At 40.6% G+C, this 25,487-nt stretch overlaps 1 protein-coding gene across 9 annotated transcripts in view; it reads right to left on the reverse strand.

Moving 5' to 3' along the window:
* Positions 1–1,249: 1,249 nt before the first annotated feature.
* The window catches only part of GRIA4 (glutamate ionotropic receptor AMPA type subunit 4), a 225,924-nt gene continuing 201,686 nt past the window's right edge, over positions 1,250–25,487 (reverse strand). For 2 of the 9 annotated variants that reach the window (XM_005016337.6, XM_072032739.1), the window contains 3 exons: positions 12,591–12,705; positions 10,327–10,461; positions 1,250–3,760 (listed from right to left, as the gene is read on the reverse strand). In XM_005016337.6, the coding sequence (XP_005016394.1) occupies positions 3,596–3,760; positions 10,327–10,461; positions 12,591–12,705 (415 nt within the window). In that variant the 3' untranslated portion in view covers positions 1,250–3,595. Of the gene's footprint in view, positions 3,761–8,822; positions 9,006–10,213; positions 10,462–12,590; positions 12,706–19,409; positions 19,525–25,487 lie in introns of those variants that run through there. The other 7 variants (XM_021270099.4, XM_005016336.6, XM_072032737.1 and 4 more) reach the window with 7 other exon arrangements.

Consider the following 25,487-nt stretch of genomic DNA (forward strand, 5'->3'; position numbering starts at 1 on the left):
CTTGTTTATTTTTCTCCCTTCAAGACAGTGATTGTCAGAAAGCTGCTTGATGGAGGTGGCTGAAGAAAAAGCAAGGCAGAAGGATGGAAAAGAGCTTAGACCATTGTGCCAGGAGAATAGGATGCAGCCCAGCAGCCACCAGGAACTGCATTGCTACTTCTTGCGCCTTGAAGCAGTCTTGATCTAATGACAGAGCCTTAGATCCTCATGCTCATTGGACAGGAGACCATAATATTCCTGAACCTGACCTGAGGGTGCTTCCTCCTCCTTTGGGTCATATTTCCTGCCTGCAGAAGGCAGGAGGTTACTTTCTGGCACTGATCCTCAAATGTCCTGTTGAGGAGAAACATAGAGTAGTGAGCAATGTGTGTTTCAGGAGAATGGCAAGAAAAAAAAGTCTGAGAGATACCTGAGACAGATATGTGAAGATGACTGTAGCAGTCAGGCAAAGGTTACCTATTTCAATAAGACAACAGAGTAAGCCACTGTAGCAGACTGATACTCAGGGATTGGTTTCTCAGTTCTCTCATGTTCCCATCTAGTTTATTTTTATTTATTTATTTATTTATTTTAAATTCATATTCATGGCACTTTATTACACACATCACAGTCTCCTCTTCACCTCATCTAACCGAGCTTTCTCTGAACAAAGCATTCCCTGGCCAAGGACAAGGCTTGGAAGTGGTGAGAGGATGCAGCGATTCTCCCCTGTGGCTGCTGGCCCTGCGCCCTTTGGTGATTCACGGCACTCCACAGCCAGGCTGCTTGGTGGCCACATTGCTCAAGCTGCTTGATTGTGAATCCTCTCAGTGGGGATCCTTGGTAGTTACTGACACTGGGTATGACATCTCAAAGGACTGTGAGGTCTTGTTGCTAAGTGGAAACCCAACTTAGGCACCTAAGAATGCACTCCATGGGGTGACATTCCAAACCTTAGTGATGTGCTGTCTGCTGAAGTTGTAAATAGATGTAATACATCAGAGAGACAGGGCAGGATATAAGAGGTGTAACACTGGAAGACAGTAATGTATCCCTGGACAGCACTGGCATTGCTCACAGTCCTGAACGAGGAAAGGCTGAAGACTAACTCCTGGAAAAATAGACAGGCACAGCAGAACAGAATAGACAGTATCCTTCACATTCAGTCGTCCAGTCTGTCCATCCTCTAATATGTTACTTTAGGAAAAATCAAGACAAACCAATTTTTTTTTTTTAAACAAAAACAACAAACAAACAAACAAACAAAAAGCCCTGCAACTTTGTTTTCTTTTAATTCAAATGTAAAAAGAAGTCTGAGAGGGAGCTCACAGCTTTGCTCAAACAGGAAAATCAGAGAAATCACCATTCTGGCCACCAAAACACAAACAGTTCACAGTAATTCATGAATGAGCTAAACATGCTGATAAAACATGGATATACAATAGGTTGAGTCACAGCAATTCATCAAACACCGTGTCATTTTCCTCTAAGACCCCTGCACACTCAGTAGTATTTATGCCTTAGGGGTAAGCATCACCTCATCTTCACCTTTGCCTGCACTACAGAGATCTGTGTAAGAACTGGTCACCCTCAGACTAGACTACAGTCAGCAGAAAGATACATGATTTTTACACTGTGATTCAGTTGTTTGATATTTTAATGTCTGCTTTAAGATGAGGTTATTCAGTCTCATTGATTATCTATCTCTAGTAACTATAAAGGGTATATAGAGTATTTGAAGTAAAGAAATTAATACCTATATTGATACCCCAACTGAAGCTAACACTTGCTTTACTACCTCTTACTTGTCCATATTAGATAGGATGAATCTCATGTCCATAGAGCTTTTTTATTTGTTTATTCTTTACTGTAACTTTTGGGTGTTGGCCATCACTTGGCACCATTAGGCCCCACTCCTGAAGCCCCGGAACCTGAGAGAAGCATTAGCAATAGAGGATGGTGAAATGTAAGCTATCTGAACATGACAATTTGTGGGCCTGAAAAAATCACAGGGGCATTAGAAGCTATGATTAATCTGAGTATGAATCTGATTTACAGTCTGGGCCTCAAAATGGAGCTGTTACATTGGTGGTAATGGCTTGGATGGCTCCAGTGTCTAGAATGGCCAAGGGGAATAGCCATCACGAGTAAAGAATTGTTGCAACTTTGCACCCACAGACATGCCTACTCATGTAGACATTCAGATTTTATTCAAATGATGCCTGGTAGCATTTCCCTCACCTGTCACTGAAAGGCTGGATGATGAAAGTTGAGGTCGCTGAGTACCATGAACACCATATGTATCAAGACATTTTGAAAAACCATCATCTTTACTTTCCTGCTCCCTAGTACCACATCCCTTGAAGCCCCCAGAGGACAGGCACTATTACTAAATGCTTCCCTAACCTATCAGAAAGAACTTTAATGACTAGTACCAAAACACCTACAGAATAATCATGACGGTACTTTGGCAGTTCAGAGTCCTGCCTCTCTAAGGACTTCAAAGCACTTCATAAATGTGCAGGGACCCAGACTGTATAAGATAAGGTCCTGCATCCTGGAGTAATCCTGTTCAGTTCTCCAGATGACATAACTAATGGCCCCTAGTGATCAGAAAACAACTCAAGCTCTGTCGATATTATAAGAACGTTTGTTGTTTTATTCTTTTTGGTGGGTACAAAAACCACAGTTTCTTACACAGAACAAGATTATAAATAATATCTGTAACATGAGTGACCCGTAGTCTCTTTTGATTCTACACTGCAGACTGATGATGTACTCTAAACATTTTTTTAAATTTTCTTTCTTGTATTAGACAGATGCAAATCTGTGGAACACGGAATGATGGAACAGAATGAAGGTAACAGCAAACAAGAGGATGACCAACAACTTTTATAAAAAAAAAGTCTCTGAATTTTATTACAGTGATGGCATTTTATATCAATTATTGCAATGAATTGTTCCCTAAGATGGTTAGAAAAAAGAATTGTGTTGTCCTCTACCGAATTTACATCAGTTAAAAAGCAAGCATGTTTCAATATTCCTCTTTTTTTTTTTTTTCAAAGAAAATGTAAATAATTTCTTTATTTTTTTTTCACAGGATTTACATATTTATTATTTTCTTATCACAGTTTAGTGATTCATTTCTACAGCTGAACAGCTGAATATTCTTCCATTGTATATATTGATGTTCTGGAGACACAGGTTAGCATGTTCATTGACTTCTATAGCTATTTTTCTTTCTTTGTAAAGACAAAGACCAAAATGTTGTCCTTTCTGAGCATGTTCTTCACAGTTTAATGCGCTAAGTTGGCAAGTCTTATTAGTTTTAAGTCCACTCAAGTGAAATTTGTTGCTGTTAATACACCCTTCCCAGCCCCCTCCCCCCAACAAAACTAAATTATGAATTTTCCTGATATAAAATCTGAGTTTGGGTTTCCGAGCTGAGCTCATGCACACATTGTTGCTGATGATGTCTGGCGCATTTGGACGTACTTCCCTTTCTCAGCCAAATTATTAGTTCATCAATGACACTCCCATGTCGTTACAGTCTGTGCTGTGTTCCCATCAGTCACCAACACAGTTTGATTAAGGCACTCAATTATTTTTTTGGTTTTTATGGTAGGTCCGATGCAATTACAGCCAATCCTGAACTTTGTCTAATTGCAGTTCCAGAATGCACGGCCTTCGGGCAGTCGGGAGTCAATACACGGCCGTTTTCACCCACACTTCCCGTGATGGATAATCTGGCTTTGTTTCTTATGGCTTCAGAAAAGGTAAGCTGTCACCCCAAAAAAAGAAAAAAAAAAAAAAAAAGGAGAAAAGAAAAAAAGTGTTAGAAAATTTCTACCCTTCAAGAAACCAGGACACAACAAACACCAAAATATTAAATTTTAGACATCTGCATTTTTTCATATTAACATTAATAATAATAATCATATATGTAAAATACATAGCATTTATGCATACTAGGGGAAAAAGGCTAGAAACTCTGAGGGTAAATTTTATTACAAGTCAATACCAATTTAAATATAAATTCCAGATTTGAATAAGAAATTAACAGAATAGGGAATACCTTCAACTAAACTACTTCAAACTACATTAAATAAGACCTTTAATGAACCTGAAAGCATTAGCACCTTTGAGTAAAGTCATTCACAGGCATTTGTAGTCTTAAACCTTCAACTAGGTATTTCAAGAGTAAATAAAACTACTGAAAATGGCTTACAAATTGCTATAGCTGTCTTTGTGATATGGACCAAATCTAAATAAATTATTACTTCTACTCATAATGCATCCATTTTCAAATCTCTTTTCATATATATATTTTCCTATAATTAGGGAAGGTGGGAACTTTCAAAGGTAATGTAGTTTATAGAGAGAAAATAATTTTTCTATAGTTCTTAACATTAGGTCTAAACTTTCCACATGATGTTTTAAAGAAATGCTACCTCAAAATCTTTATCTTCAGGTAAATCAAAATGAACTATCTTATTTAGAGACTGATTGCCTTAAACAGAAAAAAAAATATTTACAGCTATTTCATCTAACTTCAGCTGTCCAAAAATCAGCAATCTAATATAAAAGACCTTTCCCATTAAAATATAGATAGCTTAGACTGAATGATTTCTAGATGGTTGAAGTCAGGGGAGGTGTTTAGGGTCAAGCAATGCAGAAAGGATACCAGGAATATCAGGCACCCAAACTACACTGTGGTGAAACAGATTTCAAAGATACTGTGATAAGATACTAATTAGTGGAGGAATTCTGATTTCTAGCCAGCTGTAACTATAGTCTATTAAACTAATGCTTGTAAGTGGTGTGCAGGGATGCAATCTGAAATAGTGACTGGAAAAAGTGAGAGGCAGGAGGGTTCATTCACATAGGAGCAAAGGGATGAGAAACATTATGAAATCATTTTATTTGCCTTATTACTGATCTCTGCATTTAGGTCTTTGTCCCTCTGAGCCCGGTTTCTCCTTCCAAGGAATCAGTATGTCCTAAACTGGGATGAGGGATATTCCTTAAAACTCCCAAATGTTTCCACAGTTTCTGGGTGCACTTCTATGAAATGCACCAGTCTAATATTGTATTGCTGTTATTGGCTCCTTCAACAACAAATTCTCCAAAGTACAGCTGTCTTTATTGCACAGCAGGATATGGATATACGAGCAACTTCCCCAATCAATTACTGTAAAAATTTCAGAATAAGACCCCAGCTTAAAGAGTGCATTATGGCATTCCCCTTCAGCTGAAAAAAAAGATGTTAATTGTCAATTACAGTGTCCATAGTAATCCCTTAAAAAGTCTCCCTGCTGCCAGAGTAATCTGTGGCAGCATATCTTGAACTAGCTCAACAGCTAGATATCAAAAGGGAGAAATAGATAATGAGTGAGTGGGGACCTGGGCCCATACAGAGTTCTGCTGAATAACAAAAACTTCAACTACACCCAGCAGCAAATAAAAAACTGCATTTGCAAAGCACAGACACAATGCAATGTGGTGAAACTCCACATGGTGCACGTCCACAGTCCTATTGCAAATGTCAAGGTTCTGCTGCCTGCAGAAATGCACAGAACATGGTTTGGTCAATGGCAAGAAAAGGTCTGTAGCCATGAGTTTTGGGGAGGGATGAGAGACCAGATCAGATCACAATGCAGACTGGGCTGGAAATGGGACAGCTGATTTAGTTAAATTTCCCAGCAAGTCATCATTGTGTACCAGCATCTTTCCATCACTTTTATCAGCTATCTGTTTGCTAATGGGAAATCCAAGAAAGAACTTAAATTTACATGAGATGAGTGAGTTATGCAAAGCTTGATGGTTTTCTAGCTCAGTCTATAAAGCTTTCTGGCCATTGACAACACACTTAGGACAGAAAGACAGTAAAAAGGGATCTACCAAAAAAAAAAAAAAAAGGTAAAAAAAAAAAAAGAGAGAATAATGAACAATTTCTCAGCAGCCTTCCATGGGCTAACAGAAAAATTTGCAATAAGGCAATTCCTCTCTTCTCACGGCACGGATTAACAACAACTCAGCAACGCACCACAGGAAACAACCCAGACAGTTGACAAAGTCAGCAGGAGCAGGTCAAACTTGTACTCAGGAAGGTGCCATAAAGCAAAGTAACCAGATATGTCTCTGTGTTTTATTTTAAACTAAGCTATGGGTAATGAGCCAGGCTAATACTGTGTTTAATTGCTATTACAATTTCAGATTTATGGCCTGGCTACAGACATGGTTTCAGGAGAGGCTGGGATGAGAGGGAAAAGTCTTGATATCTACTGTGAATATTACTCAGGTTGTGGAAGTCTCTGTGCATTAAGTGTAAACAGTTAACTGTGTTAGTTTCCAAACTAAGCAATAGTGTTAATTTTCAGATTAATATCGTTAGTCTTGATTAAACTAGTTGTTGACTTAAACACTTGAAAACATTAACTGTCCTGTTCCTGCTGGGAAATGGGAATTTAGGAGGCTGACCTCCTCAGTCTACACAATATAAGTATCCCAGTTGTGTGGGTCCCTTTGTTGTTCAGACTACTTGAGTACCTGGGTCACCTGGGGATGTCTTTGGCACAGATATTGAAGATGAACTTTCATTTTTTTTTTCTATGTTGAATTGGAAGTATATAAGTCAAAATAAATAGATTACATGTTTACTGAGTCATCCTCTAGAATTTGGTCTTGTTAGCAGTTCACTTTGTATTTTTTTTTTTTTTCTGGTAAATTTTGAAGTTAATTTGGTCAGTTATGAACAGCATGGGGTGGGAGAGCAAGAGAAGGCAGTGGGACTGGAAGCTGGCTGGTGCACCTCATGGCCCATGGAGAGGTCACGTGGTGGTGGCTGGGGAGGTGTCCCTGGGAAAATCCCCTCAACACCCGTGGGTTTGATGGGAGGAACTCAGCAGGGCTTTTCTCTGGGGCAGCTGCAGAGAGGGGAGCTGGGCTCTGCACTGTTCCTAGGCTATCAGGCTGACTGGCGTGCTAAGGGCTTAGTGCTGATAGATGAAAATGGAGAAGAGGAAGGGATTGCTCCCTCTTCACAACACCTTTCCTTCCTGGCCAAGGGCAGATGCAGTAGCCCTCCATCCCTTCTGAACATCTTTATCACACGCATGCATACTAGTCCTACCTTTTCATTTTCTGCTGCCTCACAGTGGGTTAATTTCCCTGAGGCAACTTACTTTCTACTGGATTAAATTAGAAGAAGAAAACATGTTAATGAATATTAATTTTCAAGTGTGTTATTTAAGTTTTTTTGTATCAGTTTAAGACATAAACTGTTAACACTTTTTGGTGTCAGCTTAAAAATCAGCATGTTGGTTACTCGTGCAGGTTAGGACTGCCAAGCATCTTTCTGTATTAGCAAGTTTTAGTCATAATATGATCCCTTTACTCCTTGGATAAATAAACCTATCAGAGGTTTTGAAGTGCTAAATGCAGACATATTTCTGCAGAAATATGTGTAAAGAGTGCTGTGAGCTCTGTCCTGCTGTCAGATGGCAGAGGTTTATGACCCATGTGGGTATGAGCCCCACAGGTGGCCTTGCTCTGCCCGAGAGTGTGAGGTAACCTTGGCAGTCTGCCACCTACAAGCATAAGCTAGCTCTTCTATGTGAGATTCAAAAATTTCTCAGGTAACTATTACAGCAAACAAGGTAAGGAAAATTAAGAATTTCTAAATTCTATAAATATCTGCTTAAAATTCCTAAGTATATATTTTTTAAGTTTTTAAATGCTTGCACCCTGAAATGTTTTTAAAATGTTATCAGAAGTTACCACTGGCCCAAACATGAATTTTCAATAAAAAAAAATGTTGCCCTTTAAAATATATTTTCTCCTGTAAGAATTCAACTTTCTGTTTTAAAAAAATCACACAAAAACTCAAACTTTATAGAAAGGTACTTAGGTTCTTTTCTTAGAAGACAAAACTGAATTAGCCCTAATTTTTATCTGCAGAAGACAGCAAGGGTAAAATAAATTCTGCAAGTATAATATGTGTAATAGCATTTATTGTACTGTAATCATAGCACTGGGTGGGAACTCAAGTCATGCCAGGGTTTGTTTGGAAAGCCAGTTTGGGCCACGTCAGTATTTGAATTAAAGCTTTTTTTCTTTTTTTTTTTTTTTTCTTTTCTGTTTTCTTTAGGACTATATTTAGGATGCGTTTGATTTGTAAACTTGTAAACTTGACACAAAATATGCTTTCAGGGACTTCTGCTGCTGAACAGTGCATTGCTAATGATAAGAGAGAACAGTAACAAATTATATTTTGCTATTGTCAATATACCTTGGGTTTGCTTATAAAAATGGATTGCTGTCACGTATCATCACTGGAGCTCCTTGCTTTGATATGCACACATTGTTTTTCATACTAGGCTGGGGATGCTCTCAGTGTTGTTCACTAAAGAACTACAGGGAAAAGAGCTCTTCATTTCCATTTTGCACAATTACTTGCACAGGACCGATTCTTTTTAAGACCTTTGTCTGAGAGGAGGCAGTGAAACTGGGAGGTTGTTACAATAGTAAACACTGGCCTGTACCTGTGGAGCCACCCTGACACCTACTTTGCTGGGTGGTCCACCAGAAATCTTTAGCTATGCACGGGTAGTTTGGCCTTTTTCTTGCTTATTTCCATGCCTTGCATTTTGAATAGTGAACCAAGTGCACAGCTAAGATATTTTTTATATGGGGAAATCAGGCTCTATTACAGTTGACTTATACCTAGGGTCATGATTTCCTGTGCAACAGGGAACCAAAGAAAACCACACCGCGACAGCATGTCTGGGAAGCTCCCCAGACAGCGCACGCCAAGCCCCCTCCCTTGCCCCCCGAGGACCCACCTATTCCTTGCAGCGCTCCAGCTACCATGCTCAAACACCATGCTCTGCTCACTCTGTGTCTGCTCTGTACTGTATGGTTCGGTATTGTACCGGCTGTGCCTTTAGCCTGTAAGCTCCTCGGGACAGGGACCTGTTATGTGTTTGGCACACTTCACCTATTGTACAGCGCCGTGTACTCCAGCGCTATATAAATAATAAATAGAAAATAGTAATTGCATCTCCATTTTTTTCCTCTGAAAAATTTTCTAGCTGGCAACATAACATTACTATTCATCTCCTTTCACTTAATTTTTATTTCTTACTTCCACTACAGGGATGGCCCTGTGATTTTAGGAGAAGGTAGTTTTCTGTTAGAAGAGGAGAGGTGCGGCTTGCTGTTGGCAAGGGGAGGGAGCTTGAGGTAGTACTGAGAGGGTAGGGGACTGGCGCACCTCTGTTACAAAGCAGCCAGTTTAGCTTAGAAGCCATGGAAAATTACATTTAGGAGCTCAGTGTGCTGCTACATGCCATTTCCAAAGGTCAAGTAGTTGATTTGACTAATGATTAGTTGGTAAGCTACTCACTGTATGGATGAGACCAAATGCATTGATAAGCCATCCCTACATACCTAATAAGGGGAACTACACAGTATGTAGCTCAGCAATATCAGCATTCTGGTCTGAAATTACTGCATGAATGTCTAAAAACTATGAGTCCTGAGCCAAGCAAGCACGTTACTGAAAGCTGAGGACAATAATTGAAGTATGTTCACTGGTTAGTGACTTTTGGTTGTTATTATGGTGGGCAAAGCTTGACCTGAAGCAGAATATTGTGTGTGGGAAAAGAAAAAAAAGCCACACAATTAGCATAAAACATGTATCGAAGGGAGGGTGAGGAGCAGGATGGGGAGGAGAAGGAGAAGGTAAAACAACATTTAGACTTCTTGTAACAGTGCCTTGTCTTCCATTAGGTTAACTATGGTTCAGTGACATTGCCTATCCTAAATTCTCAATGTAAGGAAGTCCCAGTTAGGGCCAACAGAGAATAATAAAGGCTTACAGCAATTTGTCATCAGAATAGTGCAAATGTTTAAGCGAACAGACTGGCCAATTAAGTAATTGAACACTGGCCCTCTGGATATTTCAAATAACTATTATTTCCCAACTGATTGAACAACATTTAGTTGTTACAAACATATTTTTAATGCTAAAATTTTCTCGCAATGCAGATGTCTATTAGCAACATAGAATAGTATGCTGTACATCTGCAGCCAAAAAAACTGAACCACTTTTGCACTGAAGTTTTCCAAAATATAAAGCTCTGTTTAGAAGCAAGCACCACTAGACAGACATGTCACAACACTGCGGTACAAGATGCATCACCCACTCACTGTAGTAGGCCCTAAGTCCTACCCCTAAATTTTAATACTTTCGGTTCCATATACGTTGTAACCTTCTCTATAAGTTGCTAAATTCTGGGTATTCTGCGAGGAAGTTGGGTTAAAAGTCTGTGCACTCTTTGCCACCTTCATTCGCTTCGCCTCTGCCCTGGACTTGTAACAGAACTCTATCAAAGCCACCAGCATTGCCAAGCCCAAGCCTCCAACCAGAATGTAGAAGACTCCAGCAACGTTGCTGAGACTCAAGGCACTCGTCTTGTCCTGGGGAAACAGAAGTGACACAGTTAACCCTGACATCCAGAACCCTGCAGCACAAGCTATACATTAAAACATCAGAAATAAATGTAAATAACAACATTTAGCTGAAATTAAAGTACCGTCATTTACATGCCTCTCACAAAATTTGACCTATCTGGATCTATAAAATATAATTTAAGCACCTAGTTTTCCTGGTCAACATCGAAGTATTATAAGTACGTTGCCAGTATATCGAGATGTCATTGTTTACTTACTGCAAAGCATTACTTCCACTAGCTGGAGAATTGAACAATGACACGTCCAGTCCTCTTTAAGGGACATTTTAACACTGACATGAAACCGCATTCACACAAAGCTCTTTAAAAGCTTTGGAATCTAGAAATCCATTTACATCAGACAAAATTTTGCTTGATGTTCACTAAAAGACAAATTTCACTTGTAGTAGGCATTGTTGTTAATTCAAAAGATCCAGACTGACTTTCTGCTACTTAAGTGACAGGTGAAAATAACATGGGAGGCTCAAGTTATTGGAACAAACACTTCCTTGAAAGTGCACATTGTACCATACACATCACCATATATTTGCCTCTTACCGATTACTTTTTTTTTTTTTTCTATTTTATTTTAGATACAGTTCTAGAACATGCCCATGGACTAAGGCTCTGCAGTAGTACAATTTTAAACAGTAATTTATTAAATCTTATACAGTATTTAAAATTTATAAAACGATAACTTTCTTTAGCAAATTACTAAATATACAACATCTGATAAACAATCACCTTTTTGGACTTACTGTTGTAAATAATTATTCTACATTTCTCTATACTTCAAATGACTGTTCTACATTTCTCTATACTTCACTGCTTAGCTATGAATCACGTATGCTAGGATTTTAAATCCATGTGCAATTTTAGCACAGTTCTCAAGGAACTCTCTCAGGATTGACTCCCATTGTGCCTTAAGATACTTATAAAGCTTTATTCTTATGCAGACTATATAATCTTTACCTAAAATAAGAAGAGTACTTAACTTCCAATTGTAATTTGTATGAAATGTTAACTTATGCTCAATATTAGGATTTAATTTAAAGAGGCACTATTTATTGTGCAATCAGTAGATCAGCACAGTAGCAATTCCCATGGGTGTACAGGGGTTTCTGGGGCTTATAAACAGTCTTCTGCTTTGGCTGTCACCTTGAAGGTGACTCAGTTCCTCTAGTGGCATGGAGCTTGGGAACAAGGAGCAGTCAGGACTGGGAAGGACCTGATCTAACGGACACAGTGGGTTGAGGCTTTCTCAGCTGTGCTTTAGGAGTGTTCTGCCATCCCCTTGATGACTGTCACTCCTTTCTCCGAACCACTTGCAAGAAAAAGCAAAATATGTAGGGCAGGGACAGCTAGCAGTCACTGCGCTCATGTTGTCCCACTCAGATCTGGGCACCACAAGCTGGCACCAAGACAGGCACCACAGGGACATTTCAGACTCCTAGAACACAAGACTGGCACTAACTCTGGTGCACCAGAAAAATATTTGCTTCTGGGCTTGTCCTCAGGAGCTCCCTGAAGCTGTGAGGATTAATTTGGGAATGGACTAGGGTAAATATGGAAAGCTGTAGAAAGCTATGAATTATTGAAACCTTTCACTCCAAAGCTTAAGTCAGGACTTCCTTGGCTCCTCAAGGAGCAAGAGACCTCCCTAATGGGAGCAAGAAGTGGAAATCCTTCCCCTTAATACTTCTACCTGTCCAAAGACACCCTAAGGTTAGTCAGCCCTGAAAGGAGAAGACATGAGTAGAGCCAAGCCCAAGCAGCAGACAGGGAAGGTACATCCCGTGTAAGCAGGAGGGAAACAACCAACCCAACCCCAGACAAAAACCCTGCCTTGTAACTCTTCGACAGCTTCCTTCAATGGGTAGGAGGACGTTGGGTGATTTATGGTGATTTATACCACTGAAGACTTCAGAAAGCAATAGTGCTTCTTTAAATTAAAGTGTGGCCCCCATCAAGACGGGGCCAAGCCAATTTACTCTGTGAGTGTCTACAGCTGCTTATTTTACTTCTAAGGCATTTTGTTCATTACTCCCTTTACTGCTTTGTGAACACGATAGTAGGTCCCGAACTGCAGCGACTGACCTTACTTCCAGAGTCCTTGGGTCCACATTCACCTTTATCGTACCACCATTTGTTTTTCAGCTTGTCTAAGACGCCTGCCTCACTGAGTTTCAAAACGGCAAGGTTTACAGGAGTTCTTCACGTGGAAAATAACATAAATAACATTATATATGTTATTTTATGTTATTCAAGTAAAACTACATAGAATCGCATTGCAAAGTGACAGAGCAGAGGCCACAGTGGGTGCTATGTCATGTACTGTTGGCCCAGGTTTAGAGACAGACATATGACCGGGACCTGCTCCATCGCTTTAGGTAACAGGCACATACTGCTGGGGAAGATTTTTAAATAAATGGTATGCAATTACTGTGAACCCAAAACTATTGGCTTAGACACATTAACAACATAGATTTCAGAGATATATACAATACAACCGCATATATGACTTAAGAAACATAGTTTTCCTTGTTTTCCATCCATTTTTGGTTTGTAAGCATACAAGCTAGAAACATGACTTGGCCATAGCTATTTCATTTACTGCCCTCAAAATGAAGCCGGCAAGAAAAGGAGCTGCTTCTGCAGGCTGTCACCACAGCCGTTTGAATAGACCTGCTCTCACCCTGGGTGCCGATTGCCACTGCCCTGCACCTCGGCTGGGAACACCACAGCCAGTATTTCATTTCTATATCCCGTTTCCACATTATTTCCAAATTCAAGGCTTTTCTTTCCACCTCACTTACTCAACTAAGCCTTTCAGGGTCCCAGGTCCCAGGCTGGTGATTAATTACTTCTCAGAGTATCTTCCTTGGGGCGTTTGTAATGGGTGATGCAATGGAGTTAAACATTGAGATGAAATGTATTCTAATGCCTCAAAGCATGAACCACTGTGAGTTTACACTGAAGTAGCTTAAACTCAGTGAATAATATAAAGTGTTATGAGAACGCCCCATCTCATGCAGTTGCAGCAGTTTGTTTTTTAAAAGCCTATCAAATGTTTAAGACTTATTTTCTATACTTTCCACTTTGAACCATTGACTGTCCAATTCTTAACATGATAGGCATATATGTATCTATTTATGTGCAGGTGTGCATGAAAATACAATATATATCAGAGAAGGAGGCAGATAAACAGAAACAGCACATAATAGATGGGCTGCTGGAGACACTGGATGACGTAGAGACTGATCTTGTGCACCAGTGAATTCCTGTGGTACCATTAATCTCTCATAATGCACCATAATCCATTAGATGTTAAAACGTCTACTCATGAATTCAAGGCTTAAAATAAAAATAAAGAATGTAGTGCAAATGGCAATTAGTACAGGGCAACTGAGATGGTCAAAATGGATACTGTGAAAGAGAAAAGGAGCCTGTGATTACACTCTGTAACTGATATAACAGGAAATCCCCAGATGCTTATGTATAGATATATTTGTGTATAGATTTGTATATATGTATATTTCATATTTAAAAAAGGATGAAGCACACTGTCAAGATTTGCTATTGAGGAAGCCTCAGTGTCACAGCAAAGTCAATTTTTGACAGTTACAGCTGAGTGAGAGGATTCTCAGGTACTCCCAAGTGATCTCTTTAAATAAAGGAAATGCTTCATCCACTTTTCAAGTCCCCCACACTTCATTCACACGGAATATGCTGCTGCTAGCATGAATTTCTCAATCTTTTTCAGTACTGAAACTTAAATTTTGCCTTCAGGCTCTATGGCAGCAGGTTGTGCAGGTTGAAAGTGGAATGTGAGAGTCCCACAGGTGAGAAAGGAGTGGGCAGCAGTTTGGGATGCTGGCACATTGCCTGTCAATATGATCCTCTGTTTGCTTCTAGTACACATGTGAAATAATATTATTTGGATAGTCCTCATCTGCAGCATGCTATGGACTGGCACTAAGCCGAATTTCACTTTTCCCAAATCCCAACAGTGTAACGGGGCTGATTATGGCAAGGACCGGGGATGTCCAGGTACAGTTCTTACATGGACTGTCAGAGGCCTATGGAGCTGTTGCAGATTAAACTGATTAAAATTATGTGGTAAGTAGGTCTCTGTATGAACTATTAAGACCAGCAGCAAGCTGGGACAAGCCAGAAAGCCTGCCTCACAGTCTTTTGTGCTTTTTATTTTTTCTTCCCAGAACAAACAGTTCAGTTATAGAAAGCCTGATACAGGCATGTATTTTTTTTTCTCCTTTGCAACTGTAATCCTTTTAATACCATCCCTTCTGCACTGTCTCTCTCTTTTTTTTTGGGGGGGGGGGGAGCAATCAATTTCATACTTAAAATTGCCATGAATGCAATAGCAATGGCAATGGCAAACACAGATGAGGCAATTCAATACCTACTCTTCCCTGAAATATAGCCAGTCATGTACCAGAGGCCAGTTGCTTTTTCCTCCCCTCCACTGTTTTTGCTGAAAATCTTCCTGAATCTCAGTTTAAATCAGCCAGGTGTGATAGGAAAAGTACACACTCAAAACAAGTAAAAGAAGCCCAGCTGGAGGACTGCAAATTTGAAAAGGAACATTTTAGCTCACACTTTTAAGAATGCTGGCATATATGTCTGATTGCAGTCACAGGAAGTGACTGCAGGTATGGTGACTTTTAATTTATTTTAGGCTGTTTTGTTTGTTTTTATATTTTAGTAGATTTTCAGCAGCTTTTAAGGGAAATGAATGCCCACATCACCTTGGCTTTCAGGGCAAGTTGCCTTTCTAGATATCTTTCCTTTCTTTGAAAATCTCCTCTCCAAATAAAAATCATTTTGACCATGCCAGTCACACACAGAGAGTACAATGTGTTACTACAGTGCTTACCCAACTGGTTGCTGAATAGTCCCAGTGACATTAAAGGGGGCAAGAACTAAGAATCAATATGGTCTACTGTACATGAGCAAGAACAATGTATTTAAAACATATACAGAGGATATAGCCAGCATTTAAAATTAAATTTCCCATCTAGTGCAGTCTTGTATATTACAATAGAAAATGACAATATAGATTTTTTTTAAGTTGTTTGGTGATTTTTGAATTAGTAATTATTAATAACGAGAGGAAGTTGGCAGAGCTGCTGAGAATCACACTTATTATATACATACAGGATCCAAACTTATGTAAGGGTGATGTATGAAAAATGATAACTACAATTACCCTTTATAAATGGAGAAGGATTTGTCCCATGTAGCCACATTGCAAGAATTCCATGTGGCAGAGCAGAGGAGACCCTGTTCTTTTATGTGCTGAAATCAGCAGAGGCACAGCCTGAGTGGGTGCAGGGACAGTGGTTTTCCACCTTCTCACCATGCCCTCAGCCCCTCTGTCCCTAGGCTCCATACTTGTTTCCTCCCATCCTATCCTCTATCACTTGCTGTAGGAAGGGCTGTTTTTCAAGAGCCCAAGGCTGGATTTGGTGCCAGCAACTTCAGCAAAATAACAGGGCCTTAAAACGGCATTAATGAAGTTCTGAGCTCCTTGTGTACAGGACGATGAATGGGCAGTTACAGCATTTAAATTACAATGTTGAGCAATTCTGAAACCAATGAGGAATTTTAAGAGACAGGGATTTAAAAAAAAGCAATCACAAGTACGCTCTAGGAGCACTTTCATTACCCACTCAGGGCTGAGCCATTAATTAAGTGTAAGGTCAGCCTCACCCGCTGAATGAAAAACAAGGGATGCTGTGCTCTCCTGGGGGCTGCTGGCAGAGACAGGAGCAGTGCTTTGCCAGCACAGCTTCCTTCAGCCCACAGGTTTATCACAAAAATGGTATATAATGGCAGAAACTGGGTTTAAATACCTCTCTGTGCATCACAAGAATTATCTCATGAGCTGTATGGTGGCATACAGCTGAGATCTGAGGCACTATTTTCAGAAGTACTCAAATGACTGAGGGACCTCAGACTTCTCTTCAAGCATCACTTAATTGCTAAGGTCACTAGGCCACGGGGGAAGGCAGCATCAGCTACCCAGGGCTGACAACACAGTCTTATGAGGGAAACTGGATCACAATCTGATCTGATCTTGTCTTTCCAAATTTTGGAAGCTCATTCCCTAAAGGGAACAATAACTGGGGAAGCTACAAAGGAGCTGTTAAGAGCACAGAGTGGGGGTAGGAGAAATCTTAGTTTATAGAGTAACACAAACTTTGGAGAACTGATGAGCTCTCGTGAAACTCCCCGATTTCTACAGTACTCTTTAATGCCATAAAGAAGGTTATTCTGGGTCTAGACTCTCATTCACTGATGGGTGAATTTCAAATAGTAATAGCACAGATGGCCAGTTAAGGCTCAGGTGCTACATTGCTTTCAGTACAAGAGAGACGTTCTTATTTTTGCTCATGACAATAGGAAGCCCCGTAATTGGGACCAGAGCTGCTAACAGAGCTCAGGTTTTATTCCTTTTAAATTCACACAGTGAGAAGGAGCATTGGTTAGACATGCTTAAGACCTTAGTTCAGGACCGGTTGGTTGTTGTCAGGTTTGCAAAAACAGTGCATGGTGTCCTGTTTATTCCACTGATGATCAAACGATAGCATATAAAATTAAAATATTTAGAGCTCCCTTAATTCAGTAGAAATAGTCTTACTGACTTTATCAGATACTACTAGTCTGCTTGTGAACAAGGGAGTAGATTTTGGAGATGATAAAAGGCTAACTAACACCTTCAGGAGTCAGATTATCTGCAGTTTGAAAAACAAGACCAGATGCTGCTGCAGTGCAGAATTTGAGCAGTACATAATGTGTACTCATATCCATAATGTGCCTGGTCCTTCTCAGCATGGTCACTGCAGGCACGTGATGGATCTGGGGCCTTCTAGGAGCACTGGGCTTCCTCTCCTCTCTCTGTGAAGTACTTATGCATAGGTATGGCTACTCACTTGCCTATGCCTGTGAAAAATTGGCAAGAAACGGGCCTGAGGTCAAGTAAATGCTGCTGGCAATCTGTATGTAGTCCTAGGATCACAGGTTGAGCTACATCATGCTCCTCATCCTTTGCTAGTGATGTCTTACCCCTTCGTACTCCACCATGAACTCCTGCCTGCCACCTGTTCTTCATTGACAGTGTGTTCCTACCTCCCTCCTGCATTCACAGATCCTCCCAGTTTGTCCATGGACTGAACTTCTATTTCTTTCCCCCCGCCCTTTCTTCTGTCACTTGCCATCGCACCAAACTTGCTCCTTCAGCACCTTCCAGACACATTCCCTGTTGCAGCCCTGCTCTTCCCTGTACCATGAGCTGCTCCCCTTGTCCTGCTTTGTGATTCAGACCACCAGTGCCTGGTAATTGAGGATGGTAAGTTAAAAGGACCCTTGGTTTTCTACCTAACTTTTATCTCATATTTCAGCAACAGTAGGCTTGTGAAGAATGTATTTTAAGAAAATTGAGGCATTTTAATTATGTGTCTCCCTGCCTGTGACTTTCTTAAACTTAAATGCCTTCTCCATTCGCAGTAATGGAAAAGTTCAGACTTGGGTACTACTTCAGTGGTATCAACATGGGATATTTATGGTTCACACATCAACTTTCTTAACAGAAGTTGGTGTCTGCTCCACTTGCACATAAGTGTTATCAGGTCTAATATGCCTATGCACTTTGAAATAGAAAATATAGACCATTTTTTGAAACTGTGACTGCTGGCGAGTGGGGAAAAATAGGTAGAGCAGCAGGATTGAAGGCAAAGTGAAGAGGATTAGGACAGCAGTTCTGGGTGAGTGCAGAATAGCCCAAGGGATGGTCCCTGAGGCCAGGACACAGCATGAAAGAGCAGGAGGACTAAAGGAGGAAAGAAAATAGTAAAAAAAATATATGTAGGCAATTGTAAAGAAAGCTACATAAACTGTGTATGACAAATCCATCAAATATAATCATCTGTATCTGACTAGCTCTGTGCCTGCGCAGTTACCTGTGCAGCGTTCTCTTATATATTGTTCACACACAAGCACATAAATAAATATTAACACACACTGCCTAGCACTGAAGGGGCATTTTTAATATCTTTATCCTTCCCTGCTTTCACATCTTTCACTTTGACATCTTTGCCTCTTTTCAGCACAAGGCAGTTTCCCAAAAGGAAGATGTGATGAGGCCAGGAAGCAGTGGCACTCACCATGTAGAGGATCTGGAAATGCAGGAAAAATAAGAAACTGTTACCACCTCAGCCTAAAATTCAGAGGTGGTGAAAGGCTGCAAATGCCACAGCTGAGAAGGATGTAAGTTCTGGGAGTTTTCTGCATGATACATTCTGAGCCATTCTGCCTAGGAAACAACCGTGGATTCCAGTTTGTGGGTAAGATATTATAAAATGTCCATGCAAAGGTATTTCAGCTGAAATTTGCCCTCCTGTTTTGGATACCCATGTGAAAATCACAATTTGTACCAGTACTGTTTGTGTCAATACTGGATCCCTGGGCCAGGACCTGCACTAGATTTCTGTTTGGAGGCAGTTGCACTGGTTTTCTTCACTGTCACTGAAAAATTATTTGGGGTCATACAATATTGTAGAAAATAAATCTGAGTTGATATTTTCTCTTGAAGGCTTCAAACTGCTTGTTCACAAAAGCAAGCTCTGAAAAGGCTCAACACAATTTTGGAAGGTGCAGGTTTCTGAAAACTGGTGATAGATTTCATAACAGGGAGTGTATATGAGTTCCCTTTGGGATGCTTAAGCAAATGCAAATATTTTTGCTTTGACAGTAATTGCATACACCTAGATTTCAACTGCAGGTACTGGCAATGACGTGATCCTGGAGAAGCTGTTTTGTTGCAGGTAAAACCCCAGCAGATGCACCAATTACTTTACATACTGTTTACCCGCTTTTGGTGACATTGAGGCTAACCTTGGAGTCACCTCCCCCGCTGCCACATTCTCCTTTGTCGTACCACCATTTGTTTTTCAATTTGTCCAAGAGGCCTTGTTCATTCAGTTTTAAAACTGCGAGGTTAACAGCATTTCTTGAAACGATAAAACATATTTTGTAAGAAACTGCACAGCTGTTAAGATGTTAGAAGGAATGAGGACTTAAGCTGTTTATAAGCTTGATCCACACACTAAATAAACCTCTCATTTCCATATTTCAAAGCCCTTGGCAGCACGCATAATTGTAGTTACCTTCAAATGTGAAAAATGTGTTTCCTGTATAGAAATGATTTTCAGACCAGCTTGGATTTTAACAAGAAAATTCTATCAACCAACCAAAACAATTTTTGCAAAAACGATGATAAAACTCTGTCTGGAATTACAAATGATTTCCACAGATTTATTTGAATCTATATTTAGAAAATCTACCTAGCGTGGGTCTAGGCTGATTTCTCAATTAGATGGGAAGATGCATTCCCATGTCCTACAGGGGAGAGAGGCAGCCAGCTTAGGCTCAGCCCTGCCCGACTCTGTGCCAGGTACAGCTCCGAGGCATAGCAGCATGATACTGCACAGCCTTGGTGATCTCTGGGCTGGGGCTCCAGTGGCAGGCAGTGGGGAGTGAGGCACAGCTGAAGAGCAGTGCTAACAGCATGGTGCCGCCCCCAGACTTGACAGGAAACTATGCACGAAGAGGTGCCTAGCATCCTGCCTGCCTGAAGCTTCACCACCTGCCTTAATTACATCCACGCATTTGGGATGCAGGCTCAAGGAAAGTCCCACTGCCTTCGCACAGAAGAAGCTTGGATGAAATGCAGGAGCTGTGGTCTAGCTTAATCCTGCAACTCTCCTGCTGTCCTGGGAGAGCAGCTGGTGTCCCTCACCACCTGCAGTGGGGAAGAAGGTGGAGATGGAGGACATCCTCCCTGGGGAAACCTGGGGATGGTGCAGCCAAGCAGAAACTCAAGTGCCCATTGAAAGGGTGCTGAGATACAAGCGGGTGGTTGGGCCATCCTGGTGACTGCTTCCTGCAGAGTTAACACGTTGAACAATCACAGGGTCGAAGATGAATTCTGCATTACCAGCAGCACACCAGCATAGGCAAAACAGGCTGAAAGGGGCTTCATGACATACAGCGTCCTCTATCTCGGGTTTAGTGCTCTTCTTCCAGGTGAGAGAAACACTAGTTTGGGTCTGTCCAGGTTATGAACCCTTAACTCCATGAAGGCTAATCACCATTTCTGTATGATATGAAGTCCAGGCTATTGGGACCACACTGAAATTTAGGCAAGAAAAGGACACACAGCTGGTCCTAGGATGGAGCTGCTTCAGCCCGTGCTCTGAAGTTTTCCTTTAGACATCCACAGAGCACTGAGATTGGACAGCAGAGGGCAGACACTAGAGATCACCATACAAACCCAGGAGGGCACCCGAATTTATGATAGGAGCTAATGTCCCTATATGACATTTTAAAAGCAGTTGACAACTAATTTGTCAAGGCACTTATGCAGCCTTCATCACTTGCTGAGGAAGGTTTGCACTTGTTTACGTGTATGATTTCCTATTGTTATTACTAACAGCCTCAACAGTCATATGTCCTAATGGCAAACAACTACATCAATATTTTTAAATAAATAAATAATTATATAATTAATATATAATTATTTTTTTTTTTTTTAAATTCATTAAATTCATCAATTCACTTTTGTCATGTCCAAAGGTCCCTAGTGCACCCATACCTGCCAGACATGTACATTGCTTCTGGTGGGTGTCTGCCCAGGCTTACTTGTGGAAGTGCAGAGATATGTGATGCAATGGAGTTGAATCCTTGAGGCACCCTACGCCTCTGCTGGGAGAGAAGTATCTGTAACAGTAGCTTAACTACTACTCTTCAGGGACAACATGAAGTTGAGAAAAATTGAGTTCTTCTTTTTGAATCTGTTTAATACTGTTAAGATCTGTCAATCAGGCAAGAGCTGTATCTGTTAACGGCATCTTCCTCTCATCAATTACGAGAGGATACAGCACCTTAAGAGCTCTTGCAGAAGGGTTGGGGAAGAGAGATCCTCTGGTGACTGGGCTCCAGCTGATCTTATGGCACCAAAAGCCACCAGGGTATGATTCACCCTCTCTAGAGAAGTCTGGTCTCCCATCCATGATGGTCTCTTCTTGTGTTAGAATGGATGTTTTTTTCTCGCTCATTAAGAGAGAGATATTCTTGGCAGACAAGTACAGACAGCAGTATTTCATAGCTCATGGAGCCTTCGTTGCAACACTCGTCCTGTTTGTGGGACTAGTGTTGGCTTTAGGACATACCTCCATGATCTGGTAACAGCTTTTCATATAGCTCCTGCTGGAACCAAGACAGGTCTTTGCTCAGGAAATCTGTAAACAGCTTTTGTGTAGAACTGGCCTCACCTAGCTTCACTGTTGTTACATTTACATGAGATTTTCAATATGGATAGAAAAATTGCTTGTCTGTCCCTGAAAGTGCAAACGAGAACTGTAGGCTGTAGTGGGAGTGATAACAGACTGCTCTTTGTGGATAAAGCTTTAAGGGGAATTTAGCAGCCAGTCTGACAAATGTGATTTTGTATAAGTGCTCTAATTATGGTTCACACTCCAGAGGGAGAGGAGAAATTGCAAAATAGGAATGAAATTGTTCATTTGTCCCTTTTGTTCTTGGAAGCAATTGCTTTTGAACCAGTCGTATTTACTACAGATCTTTCCTACTCAGCTTTTAGTTTCAAACACTGCTTTTTGCCTCTTTGCCCCACTCAGAAAGATAATGGTGTGGCCATCCCTGCCACTTAGCAGACACATTTCTAGTATACTAAATGGAAATTTTACCTTTGTAAGGACTTTGGGACTGAAACATAAATGAAAATTATCCTAGAAACACTGTTTCTTTGATGCTGATCAACACTATTTATTCAGAAAATGGCTTCAATGCATAGTTTGAGCCTGCTGTCTGCAGAGTCAATGTCAAAACTCCTGTTCCTTTCAAGAGGAACCAAACCAAGGTCTAATTTAATGCTGCTGTGTCTAATTGTCATGCTGGGTAGCAATAACATAAACAACTGCCTTGACAGTGCTACAGATGCAGGCAGAAGTGTTCATTCCCGTGAAGGATGAAATATATCACAAGGAATATCAGTAATGCTCCATTCAGTGAGCCACTTAAGCACAGTCCTGTTTTAAAGCAGATTGGAAGCCCTATCAATCAATTTATCTGTAAAAGCATCTTCATATTATTTCCTCTAAGCTGTAGTTTTTCAAGTATGAACACTAAAGCTCATTGAATTAGGCAATGTCCTTCTGCTTTCATAAAACTTCTGAAAGTTTTTATTCAATCATTATAATACCTTGGGTTGCCTGATAGCTTACAACTTTTTGCCCTCAGCACTGTAAATCTCTTTAGGCTTCAGAGTTTTTCAAGCTTTTCAAATTAATGTCTACTTTGGCCTTTTATATGGCTATTCAAAGATGAATAAAAAAACTACTAGGAAAATTTATTTGACAATTAATATAAATTCTCATGTTTAATGTCCATTTTGAAGGGGGAGAGCTTTCCTACTTTCAGATGTTTGAATTTATCTTTCAAAACATTAAAGATTATTAAAGAATTTTTTTCCACGGTCATTTAGAGAAGCTACAGCTGGTTGATAGTAATCCTAGAATAATAAATAAAAAAATGAAACCCATTCATGAGAGGGTTATTTAGCTGGGTTATTAGACAGTTTCACGGCACAATAGAGAAATGGAAATAAAAAGGATGACGAAGTAAATGTGGATTTAAGCTGCAATCATTGCTCTGAAATTAAACTGTATTGTTTATAAATGTAACACATTATTGTCCTCATCATGTCTAGTAGGCCATGTAAAAACAGGTTAGTTTCACACCGCCTTCTATGTTGCTTTGTTATCCAAGTCCACCTCAACACGTGGGAACAATTTCATTCTGGTCAGCAAAACAGAGAGAACACTGCTGTATCTCACACAGAAATGTCATAATTGAGATCCTGATAGGTGCAACGGTGACTGCATTGAAAATTATGTACCTGAGACCTCAGTATGAACCTAGAGCCAGGCTAGATCATTCATACTCATCCTAGACAGTGCTTCATTCTGTCACAGAGGAAGACATTTTGAAACTTGGCGATCTGTGGCAGATATGTTGTTCTTTAAATGATGATCTTTCATCACTAAAGAACAGGACTGAATCCTTGATTTCACATTTGGGCAAAACTCCCATTTTTGCCCAACTGCATTGTTCTTCCAATTTAAGAACAATTTGTTCCTCAATAAAGAAATTGCAAGCTTTGCAAGAGTAAGGGTTTAACAGTAGCAAGTAGGCAAGTGCTTTAATATTTGACTCTTAATCCTTGCTGTCATTGCATAATCCTGCATTTTCTATCACCCAGAAGAAAAGGGAGTCCTTGTATGCAGTGGTCACACCAATTCAGCAAAAACTGCAGCCCTCTGTGTTACAATGATTCCTCACTTCGCTATTTTGTGACTGCATGGACAGTGATTCCAATGCATGGATCACAGTTCTTCGTAAGTTGCCTCCAGTTTTGCAGGATGAAAACCTGATGAGAATTAAATCATTCTCACTCAATTAAAATCACTTTCTATCTCCCAATAAATAAATAGTTAAATCTGTCCAAAATGCTAGTGTCACTTTTTTTTTTTCTTTTTTTTTTTTTTTTTTCTCCAAGATCATATTTGTGCCACCTGCAGATAAGCCTTTCATAGTCAGCAGAAGATAAAACTGCACAGACAGATGACTGCACCTACACGCCCTTTCCGAAACAACATCTGCGACACCAAATAGGGATAACTGGTCTGCCACCCAAAAGAATGGCAGAAGCATGCTTACCCAAAGCTCAGGAAAGCAGGCAGAGAGGTTTGCTTTGCCTTTCAATGAGTTTGGGTCACAATAACATTTGACAGACAACCCGTCTACTGGACTTTGGTTGGTACAAAGCAGCAAGGCAGGCATTCAACAAATGACCAAATGCCATGACACACAACACCATGGCACCCAGCAATTACACGCTGAAATGCAAGAGGGGCTGATACAGACACACAAAGTCCCCTAAACCATAAGGGAATGAGACAGATGCCCAGGCTGGGGACCACAACAGGCAGCACAGAATCATAAAAATATCACAGAATGGCATGGGCTGGAAGGGAACTTAAAGGAAGGAACCATCTGGTTCCAACCCCCCTGCCATGGGCAGGGACACCTCCCACCAGACCAGGTTGCCCAAAGCCCCATCCAACCTGGCCTTGAACACCGCCACGGATGGGGCATCCACAGCTTCTCTGGGCAACCTGTGCCAGTGCCACACCAACCTCATAGTCAGGAAATTTTTCCTTGTATCTAATCTAAATCTATGGTTTAAACCCACTACCCCTTGTCATATCACTACACTCCCTGAACCAGGAGCGCTGCTGAAAATCTGAGACAGCCACAGGGGAACAGCATGGGAGAGAGTACCAAAAGGTGCCCAATGCACTGCTTTAAGTGCATATTTCAGTGCCACAACTGAGCATCTAAAGCAACCAGAAACACACACGAGAAAAGCATCCTTCATGGTAAGGTCAGGCCTGTTTTCAACAGTCTGACACACAGAGCACCAACATGTGCAATAGATAGCAAAGGCTCTCCCCAGCCTGATTAGATACGAACACGTATCTACAGCCTCAAACACAGGTGTTCCCCAAATTCCTGGATGCACAATGGTTCTAGGATGGCTGGGAAACACCACAGTCAGCACCACTGTGAAGGGCATTTGGAGGAGTTGGCCTTGGCCTGAGCACATTTAGCAAAGGAAACCTCCTCCAGGAAGCCAGGTCACAGAATACCCATTTTTGAATACTAAATGGCTTAAAGTCACAGACAGGTCCCCAGGTACTCATTATAGCAAAGGCAGGATCTCTGCTGCGAGCATTTAATAGCCATTTTTTAAGCAACCAGTAGAGTTTTTCTGGGCAAACTTAAATGTCTTAGCTATTTAAACCAGTTTGACATTTTCCTGAATCTCTTTCC

The sequence above is a fragment of the Anas platyrhynchos genome, chromosome 1 (genome assembly GCF_047663525.1).
Source record: "Anas platyrhynchos isolate ZD024472 breed Pekin duck chromosome 1, IASCAAS_PekinDuck_T2T, whole genome shotgun sequence".
Lineage (NCBI taxonomy): Eukaryota > Metazoa > Chordata > Aves > Anseriformes > Anatidae > Anas > Anas platyrhynchos.